Consider the following 24533-nt stretch of genomic DNA (forward strand, 5'->3'; position numbering starts at 1 on the left):
ATCCCATATAGTTGCCTCTATAGTATCTCCTTATCAACTGGCTTTACAACTGGTAGATCAACATTAACAAATCTTATAGAGCTGACAAATTACATTCATAACGGCTATGCAAATAAACTTCAAACTGATGTAATCTATACAGATTTTAGTAAAGCCTTTGACACTGTCGTACACAAACTATTACTGCACAAACTCGATATTATAGGCTTCCCATCCTTATTATCAATGTACACCTAATTCTGTTTTTACACGATAGAATGGTTCGCGAGAAATTCGTGTAAAAATAGATACTGGCCAACTACAAAAATAATAGATTGTTTCTAGACCTCAAAAAATAAGTTAAAATTAGACTAAATAATATAAAAAATTATTGTTGTAGTTATTTAAAGAATTTATTTTCGTTTTAATTTATTAAATAAACTAAATTATAATAAAATAAATTAAAATTTAGATTTCATAAAAAAAAATAATACCAGAAATTCATTGCCAAAAAACTTAAATAGCATAAAGTACAACCATAAGAAAAATTTAAACATTAAACAATTTTATTTATTGTCACTGTCTGATAATAAACGTAAACGTTTGCGAAAGACTACAATATCACTGCCATCACTGGAATGATTTTGTTGATCATTATCATTTCTAACCGACTGTGTTGGGACATCAGTAGATTTTTGAACGAAATCAGTTATCTTACATTGAGTTTTATTTCGCGTTAACCCATTATTTCCCGTAAAACAGAAATTACGCATACATAGACATAACTCAGAACACACACCAGAATTATATAAAATGTTGCCATATCAGAAATTCATGCCATGCAGGGTTGTTACTCTAATTAAGGCAGGGATGTTTGAGCAAAAGCATTCCAGAATTTTCTTCAATAAATAAATAGTTCATGTAAAAAAAGTAATTTTGTTTTTTTTTTTTTTTTGTATTCGTGTTATTTCAAATTATGTCGTGTAAAAATATAAATATTTTTTCGTATTTACTCGTGTTATTTCAAATTCGTGTAAAAACAGAATTAGGTGTATATATATTTGAAAAACGATCTGTACTCCCTTGCAAATTGGTGTAGCATTAATGGTATGACGCTAAATCTTAAGAAATGCAAAAAATTATCATTTTTCAGAACCAAACATATTCCTTGTGATTATTCTATAGGAACTTATAAATTTGAAAATGTTGACTCGTTTGTCGATTTGGGTGTTATCCTAGATAATCGACTACGTTTTCATTTACATATTGATTCCTGTGTTAATAAGGCTAAATCATTGATGGGCTTTATAAAACGGTGGTCAAAAGAATTTGATGATCCTTACGTGACCAAACGGCTCTTTGTCACTCTAGTTAGACCTACTTTGGAATATGGTTGTGTACTTTGGAGCCCGTTCTATAAATGTTATTCCGATAAAATAGAATCTGTACAAGTACAATTTCTCCTATTTGCTCTTAGGCGTTTACCATGGAATGTTAACTTAGCACTCCCCCTATGAAAATAGATTAAAACTCATAGATCTTCCAACACTCTAAGCATTAAGAGCTATATTCATTACAAAGCTGTTAAGGGGCCAAATAGATTCAAGTTATTTGGTTGGTGAAATAAAAATAAATTTACCATCACGTAATACGCGGAACTATATTCCACTTAAACTTACGTTAGCAAAATCTAATTATGAATTAAGCAATCCATTTCGTTCGATTTGTGATGTCTATAATAAACTGTATAATCATATTCCTTTCGATGAAACTATAGAAATAATAAAAAAATCTATTTTACATATGTAGTTTGATACTATTTGTGTATTTTTCTTTTTTGTACAAAATGCTTCTTTATAACTGTTGTTTGTCTTTATAAAGTATATTTTAGTATTACCGGCTGAATTTATTGTAGGCTGTAATTCCCTACCCTTACAACCCTCCATAGTCCTCCTTACGTCAAGAGGAGGTGGCCCCCTCGGTCGGCAGGGGCGGGTAAGAGAGGCGTGGGAACGATCGAAGAAAAAACAAAACAATTTTATCAGCGTTGTTCTTATGTGCAACTTATTCAAAGATGCTCCTTTACCCTATATATATTTATTTAAGACTTCTGTGACACACAAACAATATAATAAAATACTTCAAGTATACACAAAGAAAATATATTTAATTTTTTTATTATTTTTCTTCATCACCTAGAGACATTTCAGGTGGGTGCTCTAATATTTGATCGATAAGTCCAAGTTCTTTTGCTTCTTCTGGAGACATAAAATTGTCTCTTTCCATTCGTTGATACAAAACGTCATAAGGTTGCCGAGTGTGTTTTACATAAATTTTTGTTAATTGCTTCTTTAACTTTAATATTTCCTCCGCCTGTATTTGAATGTCTGTGGCTTGGCCCTAAAAAAACAAAATAAACAATATATAAATATATAAGTATACACCATTTGAAGATTAAATGAAACATTTTAGATTTAAATGAAAAGTTTTAGAAATTAATTGAAACCTTTTAGAAATTAGATCGAACATCTTAAAAATGAATCTAAACTATTTGTAATTGGAATGAACTTTTTAAAATCAAATAAATTTAAAGTGGATTATAATTTCATTTAAACTTTAATTAAAATAATAATCCATTATAAAAAAGAATTATTTAATAATGCGCTAATGTCAAATCCAAAAAGTTGTTCAAAAATTATTTTAATTATTTACACGTTTCATATTGTGTCATGCTTGACTTCCCCTTTGTGAATTGATTGATGTAACTGGAGTACCATTACGACACTGCAGGTGTTACTGTATAATATATATTCGAGCGCTATGTAGATTATGAAGTTAACAAAAAATTCTCTCATTAATTATGAGTCATATTTTTACAAAAAGTTTTAAATCTAACTCTGAGTACTTCAAAACATTATAAATGTACTTATAGGCATGTATAGCTAATAAAAGAACTTTATTTAATGATTCTCTCTAATTTCAACAATGGTGATATGACCACAGTCAGGCTGGATAGGGGTAGCCCCTATGAGGTTCCTGACCCGCCCGGTATTGATGTACGCCCCTTAATGGAGGAGATGAGTAGCACTGGTGATCTTATCATCGGTTGTGATGCCAATGCACATCACTTCCACTGGGAAAGCAGCAACCCAATACGAGATGTGGGTCCATTTTTGATTTTATACTTATTTATAATCTTAGAATATGTAATAGGGCAATACACCAAAGCAAAAACAGCAGCCTCAATCCTGGGTCATAAAGATCTCATAACGGTTGAGGATGTTGAGGAAGCTGTGAACAATGTCACGGTCACTCTTCTGAAGAGCTATAAGGCTTCATGTCCTTTAACATACCATGGGAAAAAATCGCAGCCAGTATGGTGGTCACAAAACCTTGCATCCTAGAGCTGCAAGGAAAGCATACAATAGAGCTAGTAAGATAAAACTCAGTACAGATTGGGACGTTTATAAAGAACACTTCCCTGGTTGTAAGAACCATAATCAGGGTGTGCAGTGTGCGCATCAGCATATGGTTCGAACGAGGGAGAAGGAGAAGCTGATAGAAAACACTATAAGCTACCCAAAACTGGTATGGGCGATAAATAGTTTCCAACCCTATAAATCTCCAGGTCCGTATGGTATAACCGGCCATGCTGCAGCACGCAGATGAACGAGGATTCGCCTCTCTGCAAGACATTTTTAGGGCTTGTCTGCTTTTATCGTACATACCCCTAGTCTATGGAAGCCGAGTCATACACTACCAAAGGACTATAGAGTGATTAGCCTCTCTTCCTTTCTACTCAAGACTCTAGAAAGGTTACTAGACTCAGAAATTAGAAATACTATTGATCAAAGCAAAATTAGCAACTCCCAGGAATGCACACATCAAAGGCAAATCAGTGGATACGGCCTTACACGAGGTGGTTGGATTGATAGAATGCTGGAAAGTAGAATTATCAGCTCATCCTTAGGAGAGAGTTCCGTGAGGAAATCTGTCAACAGAGGCACTCCACAGGGGGAGTACTATCTCTCCTTCTATGGCTTCTGGTGATAAATGAGATACTGCTGAAATTCGATCATCTTAAAATAAAGGTTGTAGCCTATGCCGATGATGTAGTCTTGCTGGTTGGTGGGAAATTTCTAATGACAATTTCAGATATTATGAAGGGCGCCTTTTCAACTCTGTCTAAATGGGCACACGCCAAGGGTCTTGGTGTGAACCCCACCCACTAAGACAGAATTGGTGGTATTCACTAGGAAACGTAAGACTCCTAGTTTCCGTTTATTATCTTTGGAGGAGTGACCCTATCCCTTTCCGAAGAAACAAAATACCTTGGTACAATCCTTGACCGCAAATTGAGGAACGCTCTAATAAAGGACTGTTAGCACTCTACTCAAGAACTCCATAGGAAAGAGCTGGGGATTAAGACCAGAGACACTGGCTGCATGTGACGGTCGTTCTCCCCATTCTTACATATGGTTGCCTTGTCAACAAAAAGATACTGCTGACAAAATTAAATTCAGTACAGCGATTGGCTTCGAGCCTGAATGACCGGAGCGCCAAGAAGTACACCACAGGCAGCCTTGAATGCGATCTTGAATCTCCAACCACTAGACCGAGATAGTAAAAACACTTACTGCCGATAATACGGGACCGGTGACTATATATGTCGACTGCAGAATTAGATCTCTCACTTCGAAATGGGACTCCAGCGGAGAGGATTATTGTCGTCCATCAGAGGACGAACTTTTCTTTAGATATCGATGCTTTAGTGGATCCTGACGTCGCACTATGTCGCGAGTTCATATAAACAGCGGCCAAAAATAGAAGGAGTTATCGTATGTTAATGAAATTTGGTACATGTGCTTATTATTGGCAATACAAAAAATTGGATAGATAGGACCAAGATTTGGTATACCTCCCATACAATGGGTCTTAAGAATGTCACCCTTTTTGGCCTATAAAATCTTTAATATTCAACCAAATTCAATGAAAATTTGAAATTTACTTAGGCCTATAAAGCAACTGACCAAAAACTGGAAAAATTGGACCAATACAAAGGGTCTTGAAAATTTTACTATTTTGGGCTATATAATCTTTAATATTCAACCAAATTCAATGAAAATTGGCAATTTATATTTACTTATGCCTATAAAGCAACGAACCAAAAACTGGGTAGATCGGACCAAGATTTGATATACCTCCCATACAAAGGGTCTTGAATAATCAGATTTTTTGACCTATAAAATTGGTTTTATTAATACAAATTCCATGAAAATGTTCCTGTAACATTCACAAAATATTCAAAACACATATATATATATATATATATACATTCTTCCCAAATGTACGATTTAGTATCATCCATGTTATAATTTCGGACCTTAACTTTATGTCTGTTTGAGGATATTACAAGGTCGAATTGTAATATAAAATACTAAATAAAATCCTTGACTCTGCTCTAACAAAAGTTCGGGCTGGTACTAATTATTATGTGGCATGACTCGTTTGCATCTTGTGGAAGTCGCTCAAAAGGTATTGTACTGCACTTTGCCTATCCCATGCCAAGAAATAATATTTTTCTGTATGAACTTTCCACAAAGGTAATTCATGTGCGACCTCTAAATTTAGATTACATATAAGATTATGTCTCAAATAATCTGATAAATAAGATTAATCTTCAAATTGACTGAAAATTTATTTAAAAGCCATATTTTAAAACCAATTCTCCCATATCTCCGCATCGAATAACGTTTTTACCACGTAATCGAAAATTGTATGCAAAATATTGTATGATTACTATGTTCTGAATCCATCGTGTGCTTCCTATTTGGTCCTCAATGACTTATTTAATTGTATACATAACATATTGGACCATTCGCTTCTAACCATTTCATGAATATGCCATATTTTTTATAAGGTGGTCCCCCAAAAAGTTAAATAACTCTTAGGACCGCAGGTCTCCGCAGCTAATTTTTGTTATTCCTTAAATGACACACTTTTCACCACTCAAATAAAAAAAATTGGAGCTAACTTTTTTTAAACTTTTTTTTCTGCTCCACTAATTTCAAAATATGCTTTACAAATTTGATGAACTATGTACTACAAGTGTGGACACTGTATACACCATATGATATCTGTATACATACAAACTACAGCGAATCCTAGTTTTTAACATCCACAGCAACCAAAATAAACACTTTTATAATAACCGTTAATTTGGATATTCAAATATTTGAGCATCAGAAAAACACACCCATTTTTCGAAAATATGGTAAAAAATCAGTTTAAAAATAATTATCAGATTTGAACCTTTGTAGAGACAAAACTACTCGACATATCGATATAAAATGTCATATTTATTCTAATTGGAGTGTTTTCTATCATACCTCATCAAAAAATTTGCCCTCAGAGGTACTTGGTTTTGACCATTTTTGGACGCGGTCGTGACACTGTGCGTCGGAGGATATCACGCCACTCATTCGTTTAACTACATAAACAGAAAAGAATTGCCAAATTTGAAATTTGCTGAACCGGAATTTTCAGAAGTGCCCCAATTGATATCCTCATAGGGGGGAAAGGTATACCCATTTATCGTACTCGAAGTGAAACATGGTATACTGGTAGCCTAGGAAACGGTCTTCGAATGGAAACGGTCTTCGAATGGAGCGCACATTGTAGCTTTCGATGCAGAAGAAATGCCGACAATTTCTAAATTACATGTAATGAAAAAGAGTACAGTATTTTTCTGTTAATTGCACATAAAAATTTGCACAATTTTTTGTTCAATTAGCCGAGGAACCAATTATCCGATACCCGCTGAATTGAACTGTTTGTTCAATAACAGAAATCACACAAAATTCGGCGAAATTAATATCTAATGTTATTGTCAAATACAACTTTAACATGTACGATTTCTCGCGGCTTTTCCTTAGCAATAAACATATGTTTTCAATTAGTAGAGATGTACCATAGTGTTTTTCATAAATGATGTCAAGTATGTAAGTAAAACCAGTAAGGAAAGTAGTAAAATTTACCTAAAGTCGGACTATAATATATATGGGAATTATATCTAAATAATATTCAAAACACACAATATATATGTATATATATATTCTTCCCAAATGTACGATTTAGTATCATCCATGTTATAATTTCGGACCTTAACTTTATGTCTGTTTGAGGATATTACAAGGTCGAATTGTAATATAAAATACTAAATAAAATCCTTGACTCTGCTTTAACAAAAGTTCGGGCTGCTACTAATTATTTTGTGGCATGACTCGTTTGCATCTTGTGGAAGTCGCTCAAAAGGTATTGTACTGCACTTTGCATATCCCATGCCAAGAAATAATATTTTTCTGTATGAACTTTCCACAAAGGTAATTCATGTGCGACCTCTAAATTTAGATTACATATAAGATTATGTCTCAAATAATCTGATAAATAAGATTAATCTTCAAATTGACTGAAAATTTATTTAAAAGCCATATTTTAAAACCAATTCTCCCATATCTCCGCATCGAATAACGTTTTTACCACGTAATCGAAAATTGTATGCAAAATATTGTATGATTACTATGTTCTGAATCCATCGTGTGCTTCCTATTTGGTCCTCAATGACTTATTTAATTGTATACATAACATATTGGACCATTCGCTTCTAACCATTTCATGAATATGCCATATTTTTTATAAGGTGGTCCCCCAAAAAGTTAAATAACTCTTAGGACCGCAGGTCTCCGCAGCTAATTTTTGTTATTCCTTAAATGACACACTTTTCACCACTCAAATAAAAAAAATTGGAGCTAACTTTTTTTAAACTACAAAACTACTCGACATATCAATATAAAATTTCATATTTATTCTAATTGGAGTGTTTTCTATCATACCTCATCAAAAAATTTGCCCTCAGAGGTACTTGGTTTTGACCATTTTTGGACGCGGTCGTGACACTGTGCGTCGGAGGATATCTCGCCACTCATTCGTTTAACTACATAAACAGAAAAGAATTGCCAAATTTGAAATTTGCTGAACCGGAATTTTCAGAAGTGCCCCAATTGATATCCTCATAGGGGGAAAGGTATACCCATTTATCGTACTCGATGAAGTGAAACAAGGTATACTGGTAGCCTAGGAAACGGTCTTCGAATGGATCGTGACCGGCCCAATAAACAATTCATAAGCTAGACGAACGATTAGAGCATAGCATTGTACAAAAGTGTCTATCGACAAACAACTGACCCGTTTCTGGGGGATAGAAGAGGTCCCAGCCATGCCGTGCAGTTTCAATTTGCGAAAAGCATATGTTCCTCTTGCAACTGTGGGCTCTAGTGTAAACATGACATATGTTTCTGATTACTAATTAAGATTATTTGTAACACCCTGTAACATATGTACATATATACCTTACACTTCCAAATGTATATAAACATGAATTTTATTTTCCTACGCACACAAAATGATGTCAGGTGTTCAAATTCGAAAGTCATGTCAAAATGCAAGTAAAGTGCCAAATTAAAATGCAAAGAGCAAAGTGTCGCAGCACAAATTTAAAAAGTCTAAACCAAAGCCTACTATAAAATTTATGACAATTTGAAAGTCTGTATAAAATTTGTGAAATTGCTCCAGAACACTCTTTAACGGGTGCAACAAGAGCAGTCACATCAATAATACAACCAATCGACAATTTTTTGTTCAATTAGCCGAGGAACAAATTATCCGATACCCGCTTAATTGAACTGTTTGTTCAATAACAGAAATCACACAAAATTCGGCGAAATTAATATCTAATGTTATTGTCAAATACAATTTTAACATGTACGATTTCTCAGGCTTTTCCTTAGCAATAAACATATGTTTTCGATTAGTAGAGATGTACCATAGTGTTTTTCATAAATGATGTCAAGTATGTAAGTAAAACCAGTAAGGAAAGTAGTAAAATTTACCTAAAGTCGGACTATAATATATATGGGAATTATATCTAAATATGAACCGATTTCAACGAAACTTGCCAGAGATTAATTTATATTAACTTCAGTACATGGTACAAAATTGTGTGCCAATTAGACAAACTTTGGGTCTTTCACACACAACTTACATAAAAACGGAAGAAAATATAGAGCTATATCTAGTTCTGAACCGATTTTCACGAAATTTAGTTCACAATATCTAGATTTGAACCGATTTTTCTCAATTTCAATAGGGTTCGTCCTTGGGCCAAATAAATTTCATCTAAATCGGATTTTAAATGGACGGGCATACATAAATCGACTTAGAAAGTGATTCTATGCATATTCTAATATGGAACCATGGGTCTATAAAAATTGCAGATTATTTTTCAATAATAATGCAATTCACCGGTAAAAAATAAGAGGAAATTTATTTTTGATGACATAAATTTTGAACCTATTAAACGGGAAAATCAATAGGGTTTAATTATCCGAGGAAATTTACATGTGTTTTCGTATGCAATGTTTTTTTGGCCCATCATGTGGTTCAATTATGCGGGGAACCAATTAACCGTAGGGTCAATTAACCGAAAAATACTGTATATTGCTTTGTTCTTGTGAGAAAGTCGAATGGAAAATTAAGTTTTTTTAGACCCAAGAAGTCTAAATTTTAATGTTTTAGATGTATAATCATGTTTAATAGAAATGGTATTAAGGCGAATTATGAAAAAATGCAATTGTCAATATGTCAAATCCCAAACTCAAAACTGAATTGCAAAGATATGTAGGCCTGATTAATTATTTTAGTGCATACATTCCAAATTTATCAGAGAAAAACAAATATTTAAAGGAACTTTTGAAGAAAGATGTATAGTGGCATTGGAATATGAATCAATATAAAGGAGAATCAAAATAAAGTCCGGCAGAAATTCTTATGTTCAGAAAATTTCGCACAAATATTCCTATACTTGTATCTAAATTAGAGCCAGTACTTATAAATAAACGTCAATATATACGAAATTTGGATACCAAATATTAAAAAAAATAAATTCCAATTTACAAAACAATGTTTATACTACCCGAACTGGGAGAAATATAAAATCGCCTTCAAGACTAATGGGTCGATTATGGATAGCAACCAAACTCCAGTTGCGATTTCAACTGGCAACGCTACTGAAATAAAACTTAACATTATGAATATCAACTTTTCTCAGTTGCTGTCGATGATACTGTTTTGACACTTCTGCAACTAGAAATATTGTTAACAAACAAAAAATTGAATAGAATATTTCAGAAAAACTAATTTAAAGTGATGATAAAGCTCATTGAAACTATTTTTTGTTGATGAAAATGATGTGCAAGGCGTATCATATATTAGAAGGCATTTTAGAGATAAATCCAATCCATTAGAACTACCAACCGTACTGTGAGTATATGTTTTTGTTTAGAGAAATGTTCAATCAACTGCTCATTTTAGCTTTTTTTATCGTACGTTCCCACGCCTCACTTTCCCACCCCTGCCGACCGAGGTGGCGACCTCCCCTTTCATAGGGATCGCGTACACACCATAATCCGCATTATGATGGAATATGAGAAGGGATAGAAACCCAGCTACAGAAAACTACTTCAAGAGCCAGTTTGTTATTAAGTTGTATTATTCATTTAAAAATATAATTATATTAGGGTTTATTAGTTCTATATTCATGCAAAAGTCTACGTTAGAATACACAGAGTTGAAATCAAAACACATTCTCCCATAGAATAATTTGTGCGATGAAAATCTACGTATAACGGTTGATAATATTTACTTAAACGAAAAGGAACATTTATTCTAATGGATGAAATTAGGAAGTCTGAGGGTATATTACCGTTTAGTATTTTAATTACCACCATAGTCTTCAACATAATACGTCTACTTTTTAATGTAGGCAATCTAATTTTAACCTGCTAGTGAAAGAAGGCAACACAATGTTACTATTCCAATGTAAACCTATCACTGCAAAAATTAGAAATTGTTTCTGCACTGATTAAATTTTATCGGAATATATTGTATATTGGGGATCCCATACAACAGAGCCATATTCTAATATGGGTCGCACAAGAGATGTAAAAAGTTGTTTTGTAATGTAGGGATCAGAGAATTCTTTAGCCCATCGTTTTATAAATCCTAATTTTGGATCCATTAAAATGCCAAGATCAACAAATGAATCTACAGTTGATAAAACAGTACCATTAATATTGTATTGCCTTGTTAAAGTAGTGATAAACAACTTGACATCGTCAGCATACATTAGGCCACTACGATAACCATGTTGATATGGGCTTAAGATTGGCTGAACTTTATGAGAAATTACATCAGTAATCAGTTTTTCGAATAATTTTGGAATTGCACTTAATTTAGCAATTCCTCTATAATTCGAGACATTAGTTAATCTACCAGATTTGTGTAAAGGAACTATATAGGATTTCATCCAGAAGGTAGGAAAATGACTATATTTCAGGGAATAATTAAACAACAGCGTTAAAGGATAGCTAATGTATCTGAACAGTACTTTAGAATTATGCTAGGAATACCATTCGGACCTGGACTTTTAATTGATCTTAAATTACGTAGATTTTTAGAAACAGATTGACTTTTAAAAAAGGCATAGATATTTGATCTATCGTCGAAAATTTATAACTATATGTGTCTTTATTTGGACAGGGTGTAGCGAAAAAATTGGCAAAGCACTATGAAATTTCAGAGTTTTTCTCAAATGTCTGATTATTGAATTTCAAAATGGTGGGCTTTGACGTAGCTTTTCTTTTTATATTAACAAAGTCATACAAATATTTAGGATTGGATTTTAAATTATGTTTAATCTAGTTTAAGTAAAGATTGTAAAGTTTTCGGACTCTGTCGTATATTTAGACCTTGCGAAAGCATATTTAGCATAATCTATAGAGGAGCCTGATTTTTTATATTTTTTAAAAAGTTTATTTTTATAATTTTTAATACTTGAAAGCCCAGATGTGACCCATGGATATCGTTCCAAGTTTCTAACTCTAACAATGGGAACACATTCTAGAATAAATTTATTTAGGATATCATAAAATTTATATACTGATAATTCTAGATCACTATGACTCTTACAAATAAATAATGAGCTCCAATTTGAGATAAGTGCGTTTAGCTTTCGGAAGTCAGTTTTATTTTAATTAGGAACAGATTTAAATAACATTGAAGAAATTCTGGTAGCTAAATTATTATGCATCATGGATATGCATAATGTACGATGGTAGTTATCTTCGAGAGTACATACTGGAGGTATTCTAATTATTTCAAAATATTGTGTATAATTCACAAATGCTAGATCTTGAATTCGATCATAACAATTTGATACGCTATTTATTTGATAAAGATTTATGTCGCTAAATCTATTTACAATTTCAAAGGTATATAGGTTTACATTTGCATCAGATGTCAAGGGTGTTAGAGCCTCAGAATCCGGCAATGAAAGCCACTTTACGGACGGCCGAGAACTAATATTTTATCAGAGTTATTCATTTTGTTAGTGATTGAATTTACTGCGAACAGATGCTGATAATAAATATCAAATTGCGATGAGGGAGGAATATATGAGCATAATAATTTACAAATAAAAATCATTTATAATTTAAAATTTTCTAATTCAATGGATATGCAAATAAATTCGATATCAAAACAGTTTAATTCAATTAAATTAGTGGAATATTTGGCATCAACTGCAATAAGGACGCCACCACCTTTTTTAACAACTCTATCTTTTCTAAATATTTTATATCTAGAACAAAAAATTTCACTATTTAATACGGAGCTATATTTTCAGATATTTCCAGAAATTCCTTTACAAATGCATTAGCAGGCCAAAATTCTGTGAACTGATGATTCCCTATTTCCGTGAGTAGATTTTGAAATCTTTTCCAGACTTGCACTACTTATACTCACAGATTTTGGATTAATCACTTCATTTACATCCTTAACGATTTCCGAGGCCGAATGTGACGCAACACTAGCATATGTCTGGACACAGTTTCCGTTGTATCTGTGATATTGACTGTGATTGTGGCACTGTATTCCCAACAGAAACTGGGGGTTTGCGACTAGGCACGACTTTATTGGCCTTTTTCGCAGACCTTTTACGTTTCTGCACAGACACAGACGGTGATGATACAAATTCATCAAGTTCTTGGTAATTTTCGAACAAATTGGGAAAATTCTCAAAACGCTTTGATAACGATGTAAATTCCTTTTTCATCAAACCAAGCTCCGACTGCAAGTCTTTTACAAAGTTATAAAAGTCGGCTGAGAGTTTTCGACAATGAACACAGCACCAACGGACACCAATATTATCCCTAATTGTGTCCACTACTTTTGCATTAATTCGAGCACATTTAACGTGCCATTGATTAAGGCAAAACCAGCAAGTGACACACAACTCATCATCTACAGAAATATTGCATAATTCATAAGGACAAACCATTTTTAAAAATTATTATTATTTATTTATTTTTTTAATATAATTTATGAATTTTCTGGAATTTCAATCCCTTGAATTTCTTATGAAACACAAAATTTGGCTACTCTGTTTTGAGATGTCAACATAACAAAACAAAATAAAAATAAAAGAAATGTTACAACAACAATATAAGCTAATGTAACAAAGGAACAAATTGGGAATGGAAACAAAATGCAATTAGAATTAAAAAGATTAATTAATATTAGCAAAAATATGTTAAATCTCACAATTCCAATTAGATCAAAATGCACAAAAATTATTTCACAACACTTTTAAACGCTGTTACCACAAAAACACAAATTATATTGTTAGAAATTAAATATTTTTTAAGCGAGCACAGAGCACCACAAAATTAGTGAACATTCACGACAGGGTAAGGAGTATTTTCGGCTACCAAAAGATGCCGTTGTGTACTTAGTTGATGGAATACACGTACATATCATGGTACCAAATGAAGATGTTCGCCATTTTGTAGTAATTTTAAGCATTATTCCAACAAAATTTCAGTTCTTATTGCTAAACATGACTAAACAGCAACCAGAAATAAATGGTTGCCGAAAAATTCTATTTGAAGCAACTGAAGTTGACAATAGTTGCCGTCCATAATTCAAATTTGGCAACTGGCAACGCCACTAAACCATGGTTACCATCCGTAATCGACCCATAAATCTTTAAAAATAAAATAATATTATTTTGTATTTTTAAAAAATATTCTATAAGATGTAGTGTAAACATGATATAAGTTTAAGATTACTAATTAAGATTATTTGTAACACCATGTACTCACACATGCACATATATACCAAGGCATGGTACAATTATACAAGGTAACTGCAATACTTAGTTGATTTGATTGTATCGTAATACTCGTGTCAAGGTAGCGCATCGGCGAATTGGCAATATGATATGTCAAAACGGCAAACATAATTATGACCCGAAATCAAATTTCAGTTATTGTCGCGGGATTTTTGCACAATCAGGGTTAAGCTCCATAGAAAATTTAAGACCAGTGGACCGTCCGAATATACCGCATTGCTACAAGTTGTTAAATATATCTCAAAATTAATTTCATAACAATTTTATTAACTTTTTGTTTGAAATTTGCATTTTCCTACGGCGAATCCAAAATTATATTTGACATATATTACCATTAGCTGCATTGTTGCGGTTACCTTATTAATATACCTTACACATCCATATGTATATAAACCTGAAATTTAATAAAGACGAAGTCACTTACTATTGTAACTATTTATATAGAGATGGCAATCATATCATTATGACACTTACAGATGTCATATACAAGGTAGCCGCATCGGCGAATTTCTACAACAAACATAGGTTGTTGTATTTTGATATGTCAAAAATATTTTGTCAAAACAAACAGATTGACAAGATTTTTTACACAAATTCTTGTAGAAAATGTTAATAAAAGTATTGCCAAACAATCTCTTCGAAATTCGGAGATTTTCATTTATAAATTTATTTTTTGGTTCAACTTTTTTGACATTTATTTGCACCAACAGCTGGGCCGATGCGGCTACCTTATTAAATATACCTTGGATGTCGTTGTTATTATTCTTTTCATGTCATCTGCATAACAGCCTTACCTAAAATTCAACAAGCTCGTTCGACGTTTTTCACCACAAAAGTAGAACACATGTATTTATATGAATGTTACCGAAATACGTCGACGTACGAATTTTCAAAGTTTAAAAAATTCAACTATGACAGAATGTAGTTTTGTTTTTTTTTTTTCTTTTGTTGAAAAAAGAAACAAAACATAAAGAAATATAATTTCTTAATTTTATTTCGCGATTTTGTTTAGTTCGCTCAGAGAAATGGACTCGACGTATTTGGGTAATACGGCCGTACAAAACATTTCAACATAGTGGGGAAGTTGAATATTTTTTTAACAAAATATTGGGTGCATTTCCAATTAAAAGGTAACGCTAAACTTGCGGAAAAATGCTACTCCAGTGTAAACTAATGAGCGTCAAATTTCATATGCATTGACAGAAGGTGCATTAAAGAGCTTGACGAACTGGAGAAAGCTTCTATAATTACCAAAATTACAAACAGCGATTGGGGATTGCCATTAGTCGTAGTTCCTAAGGCGGATGGTGGGGCACGTTTATGCGTCACTACAAAGTGTACATGAATCAACGCTTTGTAAATGCACATTATCCAATTCTTAAAGTCGATCATCGATAAAATGAGTCGCCTTTCCTTCGGGATTAAAACAGCACACGCGGAGTTCAATAGAATAATAGATGAATTATTAAGGGAAATACCTAAAACAGAATCGTATTTTGACGATATCGTTGTTCATGGTGCTACATTGGAAGAGTGCGAGTCCAATTTTAGAGCATCCTTGACACAATTGAGTAAGTACGATATGGTAAAATGTAAATATGGCCAAATGTAAATTATTCGAAGAACAAATCGAGTGTGTCCCACAATAAGGTGCAAGATTCCTTATCGAAAGTATAGGCTATTTTGGAAATGCCTAATCCTGAGTGCGTAGAAGGCGTTCGCCGACATCTTCGCGACTGCAGCGGTACGCAAAGCAGCGAGGAAAATACGAATGCGGATTGCCTATCTAGGGCACCTTTGGAAAATGGAACTCAAACTTTAAATTTTCTTGATAATGAAGTGCATTCATTATCAAGAAAAATGAACGCTCTTTGTGAACCAACAAAAAGCGATGAAAAACTTTCGATAATTATCAACACATTGCAAAAATTGGATATTGTTATTTAGATGAGCGAGGGTAGTTCCAGCCGAGGGTAGTTGTGGAAGAACTCCATTACACATATATTGGCATCACAAAGATGAAACAAGTGGCAAGACGATGTGTGTATTGGATATCAATCAAAGAGATATCGAACAATTCGTACGAAAATGTTCTGCGTATGCAGAAGTGAAGAAGAGCCAAAAGTGATTCTACACCCCTTGGAAGAACCTTAAAACATTTGGCAGCGTATCCACATTAAAACAATTGGGACCGTATCAAGGGTATTTCTTTTGGTAGTAGTAAATGTCAAATCAAAATGGGCGTATCGGAGTATCTTCTTCTGCACCAACATGATCATCAACAATTCAAATTATGTTTATTATTATTTTTGGGTAGTTTATTAATCACTACATATGCATTTTGTAATTTATCTTTAATGGACCTTTGAATTACAACAAGACCTATATAAGGCCCGCCAGTAAACGAATTTTTTGCCGGGCGAAAAATAATTGTTTCTCCTTTAAATAAAAAACACAGCCAAAACACAATACAATTTATAATTTTTAGGATAATTTACTTGAAATCTTCTTTAAACACTTGAAATAGTCCAAATGTGCTACACAAAGACAATAGTTCCGTTCCAGAACCTAAAAGAATCTACTCATTTTACATCTTTTGCAACTCTTTACTCGAAAACCATTCCTCAACCCACAAAGAGCAATTGTATATATATTTAATTTAATATTTATTCAACAATAACATGTATACAAAGCCTTCAGGCCTAATAAGATGATACATTATGATTAACAATAGTTCCGTTCCAGAACCTAAAAGAATCTACTCATTTTACATGTTTTGCAACTTTTTACTCGAAACCCGTTCCTCAACCCACAAAACTGGTAAAACATTGAATCAAATTTAAGAGAGCACAAAACAAAATTGCGTTCTCTTTGTAAACTTTTTACTCGAGAAATTTGGCCGACTAAAAATGGTAAACAGGAATGCCTAATTCTGATTGGCTATTATGTTGATTTTGAAGTATTGTCATCTAACTTTGGTATGTTTACTAGATTATCATTCCTGAACTTTTCAAATTATTGTGTACTTTGAGAGCAATTTTGAAATGTTTCCCTTTTCCAAGATGACGAACAAGCCTTTTATAAAACGTGATCGGGGTAATACTGAAAATTTTTAATTCAATGGGTAAAGCGTTGTACAGCCGCGCTACACGAACTAAAAACGAATCATTCATGCGATGGTGTACAACGGGAATCTGTAGCTGATTGCGCCTAGTAGACGAGGAAAAAACAAAGTTCTTACCAAAAATTGGGTACACTGATTCTTAACCATTTAAAAAAAACTAAGCAGCAAACGTGAATCAATATAAGAATGAAAAGAACAACCAAAGAAGTCAATTACATATGGCGTGACATGGGTACGGGTATTCAATCTATACACATGCCGGATAACTCTGTTAACAGCCAACTGAATGAGACGCAAATTAAAGGAACTAGAACCGGAGTAAACTTCCTAACAGTAAAGAAAAGCGGGCAAAACCAATGCATAAGCCAACCGCTTCTTAAGAAAAATGGCTTCCAAATCAGCCCTTCTCAGTGGAAAAGTTGTGTGCCATAAATCGCCGCTCAAAAACCACAAAATAATGAAGATTGTGTTACGTAACCAGTATACCAATATTGTCATAAGCGTATCTATCCACAAATGCTTTTCAATATAAAATAACATATAAAGATCCACTACGGAATCTATTCTTAATTTCAAAGATTTGGTGCCTAACTATGAGTTAGGCTGGATATCCGTCGAAGATTTTGCAAATACCAATGGACAGATTCCAATATTCAATTTCATTGGTTCTGAGGGTGGTTGAGGATTTATACCCTACATAATCTTCTTGCAAATTATGATATTTTAGTGAGAAAGCACTAGAGACAGTATAGGGGCCCATACTTCAGAATGTGTGGCTATTGTAATATGTTTATCGTTTGAGAATTTTTATTGGAATAAAAAATTATTTTTACAAATGTGAAACATGTAAATTACAAAGCATATATTGTTATTTTTAATATTTCTAAACAAAGTAGTAGTAGTAAGTAGTAGTAATTTGTTCAACACTCCTCCTCTTTGTTTAGAAGTCCAATTAAAGATCTCAAATATTGCAGTCGATTTCTTGGTAAGGGTTTGGTTAACAAATCTGCTACCATTTCTTCAGTCGGGCAATATCGGAGATGTACAAAATTTTGATTACAATAAACTTTCACGAAATTATATTTAATATCTATATTTCATTGATAAATTCAGTACTTTTACGTGCTACTATGATGTCATCGACATAAACTAAAAGGTAGTGAATATTTTCTCCGCAAATATTAGTGTATAAACATGGATCAATAGCGCTTTGTTGAAAGCCGAATTTTATTAATGCTGTATGAAAGCATTGGTTCCAAGAACGGAGTCGCTTGTTTTAAACCATACAAACTTTTCTTTAGTAAGCAAACTTTATTAGGTTTATCTCTTGATTGGAATCCAGGTGGTTGTTTCATATAAATCTTTTCACGTAAATCACCATTCAAAAAAAGCAGTCTTCACATCAAAGTGATATAAATGCATACCATTCTTTCCTGTTATTGAAAATAAAATTCTTGATGTTGTATTTCTAACAACTGGCGCAAACACTTCATCATAGTCTATTCCAAATTTTTGATTGAACCCTTGTGCTACTAAACGAGCCTTAAAACGTTCAACTTCACCTCAAAGACCACAAAATAATGAAGATTGTGTTACGTAACCAGTATACCAATATTGTCATAAGCGTATCTATCCACAAATGCTTTTCAATATAAAATAACATATAAAGATCCACTACGGAATCTATTCTTAATTTCAAAGATTTGGTGCCTAACTATGAGTTAGGCTGGATATCCGTCGAAGATTTTGCAAATACCAATGGACAGATTCCAATATTCAATTTCATTGGTTCTGAGGGTGGTTGAGGATTTATACCCTACATAATCTTCTTGCAAATTATGATATTTTAGTGAGAAAGCACTAGAGACAGTATAGGGGCCCATACTTCAGAATGTGTGGCTATTGTAATATGTTTATCGTTTGAGAATTTTTATTGGAATAAAAAATTATTTTTACAAATGTGAAACATGTAAATTACAAAGCATATATTGTTATTTTTAATATTTCTAAACAAAGTAGTAGTAATTTGTTCAACACTCCTCCTCTTTGTTTAGAAGTCCAATTAAAGATCTCAAATATTGCAGTCGATTTCTTGGTAAGGGTTTGGTTAACAAATCTGCTACCATTTCTTCAGTCGGGCAATATCGGAGATGTACAAAATTTTGATTACAATAAACTTTCACGAAATTATATTTAATATCTATACGTTTCGATCTTGCATTGAATTTCTCATTGAAAACCATTTTGATACAACTTTGATTGTCTTCGTAAATTGTAATAGGAGTAAGGACACTAAAACACATTCCCGTTAAAAGCCCATGAATCCACTTCGCTTCTTTACATCCTTCAACCAAAGCTATATATTCCGCCTCTGCAGTCGATAAAGACACACTGGATTGTTTTCGACAAGACCAACTAATTATTCCTCCATTTAGATAAAAAAACATAACCGCTATGTGATTTTCGATCAATCTTATTCTCTGCCCAATCAGCATCGACATGTCCGTGTAAATTATTATTTGTCACAACACTGCCAAGCTTTAAAAATAATGTTGCTGTCCCTTCAAATACTTCATAATACGTTTAACTTCATTCCAATCTTCGGTTGTTGGTCCTTCCACCTTTTGAGAAAGAATTGCAACACTTGCAGCAATGTCAGGTCTTGTATTTGTTGCTATATATAGGAGGCATCTAATTGCTCGTTGATACATTTTATTATCCAGTAGTTTTTCGGACTCTGATGTTCTGTTGTAAGCTGGATTTAGAGGAATATCTGAATACTTTGTATCTTGAAGTCCGAAATTATTGACTATCTTTAGTATGTAGCTTTCTTGATTTAGCATGTAACTCCCGTCTTTGTTACGAACTACCTGCATTCCTAGATAATGTTTGATTGGCCCCAAATTTGTTATAAGAAATTTATTACTTAGCTTCTTGAATATTTCATTGATAAATTCAGTACTTTTACTTGCTACTATGATGTCATCGACATAAACTAAAAGGTAGTGAATATTTTCTCCGCAAATATTAGTGTATAAACATGGATCAATAGCGCTTTGTTGAAAGCCGAATTTTATTAATGCTGTATGAAAGCATTGGTTCCAAGAACGGAGTCGCTTGTTTTAAACCATACAAACTTTTCTTTAGTAAGCAAACTTTATTAGGTTTATCTCTTGATTGGAATCCAGGTGGTTGTTTCATATAAATCTTTTCACGTAAATCACCATTCAAAAAAAGCAGTCTTCACATCAAAGTGATATAAATGCATACCATTCTTTCCTGTTATTGAAAATAAAATTCTTGATGTTGTATTTCTAACAACTGGCGCAAACACTTCATCATAGTCTATTCCAAATTTTTGATTGAACCCTTGTGCTACTAAACGAGCCTTAAAACGTTCAACTTCACCTTTTTCATTTGTCTTTTTCTTGAAGACCCATTTACATCCGATAGGTTTTCTACCTGGAGGAAGATCGACGAGAATCCATGTACCATTTTCATATATTGATGCCAGTTCTTCTCTCATGGCTGATATCCATTGAGTCTTCTCCTCCTTAATTGAAATGGCATCATTGAAATTACTTGGCTCTTTCGTAATAATGGCAGAATTTACGTTATATCTTTGAGGTAAGACTCCCTTATTAATGCGAGTAGATATTCTTCTTGCAGGAATTGGACTTTGTCTTCAAAATATTCATTGGAATCTGATATAACCTCGATTTCTTGACTCTGTTCTTCAAGACTTATGTTATCATTTCCAATTGTATCTCCAACATCATTATCTTCCACCTCTTGAACATCCACATTTTCTAAGTTGTTGGCAACAGTATTTGTTCCTTCTTTCTTACTTTCCTCTTTGATATAATATGGCAGATGTACTAAACTATTAGATTAATTGTGAGATACGTCATCACTGACCTCTTCCCCATCTAAAAACATAACATCCCGTGAAATTTCAATTTTGTTACTACTTGGATTAAGAATCCTGAAACCTTTAGAGTTGGAGTCATATCCGACAAACATCTTTCGGTTTGAATTAACATCAAGTTTTTTCCTTTTTTCTTTTGGTACGTGCACATAACAATAGCAACCGGATACATGCAAATTGTTCAAATTTGGTTTCATTTTGAATCTCAATTCATATGGTGTTGATGTAACACTTCGTGAAGGCAATCGATTCTGAATATAATTTGCCGTCATTAGTGCTTCTCCCCAAATAGCTTTACAGAGTTTTGAATCAACCAACATACATTTTACCATCTGCATTAATGTGCGATTCTTTCGTTCTGCAACCCCATTTTGTTGGGGGCTATATGGAACTGTATATTGAATTTCTGTTCCACAAGTGCTCAAGAACATCTTGAGTTTTTGGTTTATATACTCCCCTCCTCTATCTGATCTAATTGCCTTTGGAAAACGACCTGTCTGATTCCGTACTGTATTCCAAAACTCGGTTATTTTGTAATAGACTTCACCTTTTTCCTTAGGAGGAATACAGTGCAATATCTACTATAGTCATCTATAAGAGTTATGAAATACTTATAGCAACTATACGTCGCAGGAGATATTGAGCCACAAACATCAGAATGAATTAAATCAAAACAGCTTTTCGATCGACTAATCTTTCCTTCGGAAATGCAGTTCTGACCAGTTTGCCTTGCAAACACACCTCGCAAGTTTCAGCATGTTTACTGCAAACATCAATTCGCATTTCTTCTGCTAAATCTTCTCTCTTTAATTGTCTAAGATCCGCTTCATTATGATGACCAAGGACACGATGCCAATAGTGTATACAACCTTTATTACAATTATCGACGGAAAGAGCTTTTTCAGAATTAGAATTTAGAACGTATAAACCATTCTTAAGGACTGCTTGACAAATTAATTTAGAATCTTTCTCTATTACACATTCTTTTTTAGAAAAACTGACTTTGTACCCTTTCTCAGTAATCTTTTTAACTGATAGCAGGTTGGAATTAAAGTCAGGAACAAAATAAACGTCAGTAATACTTAGAATAGCTGAATTCGTTCTTATTTTGCATATACCTTTTCCTTTTGTTTGAGAACGGCTTCCATTTGCTACACTTATTGTCTGAGATTGGTCGTTGAAATCCAGTTCACTGAATAATCTTTGGTTTATTGATATGTGACAGCTTGCTCCAGAATCTATCATCATCTCCTTCTCCTGCTGTCATCAAAACAAATTCGGTTTGTCGATTCTCTTGGATACATTCACTTATATTGGCAAATTTTCTGTTATTCTTGCACCAGTCTTGATATTTAGCACATTCAGATTCAGGCCAGGTTTCTTGCAAAAATAACATGATTTTAAATCAAATTTCTTCGGATGTTTGAAGCTTTTTAGAACTGACATGTCATGTGGAACATCGCGTTCACACCTTTTGTGGTATTCTTCCATCAATTTGCTTTTCACCATGTCCATTGAAAGATCTTTGTCAGGTCTTACCTCTAGAGCTGTAATTAAGCCATCGTAGCTGGATGGCAGGCTGCTCAGTAGCATTGATACTTTCCAGTCTTCAGTTATACTTTGAGATCCAATAGCTTGCAATTTATCGAATAACTCCATCATGACATTTATGTGTGATTGCATATTTTCCCCTTCGCTCAAATGCATATTACATATCTTTCTCATTAGGGTAACCTTCGAACTTAATGTTACCCGTTCATGCTGAGCCTTCAAACTATTCCATGCGCCGCTTGAGCTTTTTTCTTTTCGTATGTGTATCAACTGATTATCTTCTACACATAAACTTATAATAGCAAATGATTCTTTATCACGTTTTTTTCCAAGCCTCTGATTCTTCTGGCGTGGTAGAATCTACGACAGACAACAGATCCTCCTTTATTAAATACATTTTAAGTTTAAAGTTCCAATTATAATAATGGTCTTGGTTAAGCTTTTCGATTCCAAAAAACTTATTATTGTCGCCCATTGTAATCCTTTTTTTATCCTTGTATTGTAATATGTTTATCGTTTGAGAATTTTTATTGTAATAAAAAATTATTTTTACAAATGTGAAACATGTAAATTACAAAGCATATATTGTTATTTTTAATATTTCTAAACAAAGTAGTAGTAGTAAGTAGTAGTAATTTGTTCAACAGTGGCAAACACCAATGGACAGATACCAATGCAGGCTCCTTGCAAATTTTAAAAGTGCATATTTCAGCGGCCTATAATCAGGAACCCAATGTAAAATATATGTTTTTGTCATTTGAGGCTTATAACATTTTCTGTTCCTATAAATGTATTTTTTGTTGTTGACCATAATTTAAATTTGAAGGAAATGAAACGTCGAACAAATTTGTTTTGACAATTTATTTCACAAACAATAAAGAAAAAAGTTTAAAACCATATGATTGTCACCTACACCTTATTAAATACGCCTTAATGTATAGGTTTCAAAATATGATTTGACAGCAAACTTTATACTCACCCAAGGTTTATTTTATTTAAAAAATAAACAAAAAATATTTTTATTCGAACCAAAATATATGTGCACATTACTATCATTACGTTTTCTTGAATTATATTATGCGTTTTTATCCTGTTCTGGTTGGTATTTCGCGATTAAAATGTTGACAGCAAGAGTATACTAAGGCATGAATTTGCCTGCCTATTAACCTTATGAATAAACTTGTACTTACCTGTGCTTACTTTACCACCTAATATAGGCCTTGTCTTACAAGTTAAAAAAAAATCGAATGGAAATATGTTTTCAAGGAATGGATTTCCAGACGTAGTCGATTCTGACAACGCTACAATTTTCAAAAGTGAAGAATTCACAATATTTTGTAAACATCGCGGAATTTTACAAAAACATCGATGTCGAAAGACCACGCGACAATGTCGACGAAAAATTCGAGAAATTTTATTAAGATGTCGGGCTACGCCTCTCCGAAATGGAAAGACCCTTCAGAAATGTATTTGGGAATAGCTTTGTAGGCGAAGTTTAAATATATTTTTGTAAAGAAATCAATTCTTTGGGGGTAGCAATTCGGTAGCTACCACAGTTCACATGGTGGTAGACCCCAAAAGGGTTATAATTTGCAAAATAATCGGAGGAATCCCTATAATGTTTAAGTGGTATGTATTATTGAATT

General features: G+C 33.1%; 1 protein-coding gene across 1 annotated transcript in view; it reads right to left on the reverse strand.

Annotated features, from left to right (window-relative positions):
- Nucleotides 1-2157: 2157 nt before the first annotated feature.
- LOC133323434 (ATP-dependent Clp protease proteolytic subunit) overlaps nucleotides 2158-24533 on the reverse strand; it is a 55492-nt gene continuing 33116 nt past the window's right edge. Inside the window, exon 3 of the mRNA XM_061532359.1 lies at nucleotides 2158-2379. Coding sequence (XP_061388343.1) covers nucleotides 2158-2379 — 222 coding nt within the window. The remainder of the gene's footprint in view (nucleotides 2380-24533) is intronic.

Source organism: Musca vetustissima, unplaced genomic scaffold (assembly GCF_032173495.1).
Source record: "Musca vetustissima isolate MV318-11 ecotype Yass unplaced genomic scaffold, APGP_CSIRO_Mvet_v1 utg17160, whole genome shotgun sequence".
Classification (NCBI taxonomy): domain Eukaryota; kingdom Metazoa; phylum Arthropoda; class Insecta; order Diptera; family Muscidae; genus Musca; species Musca vetustissima.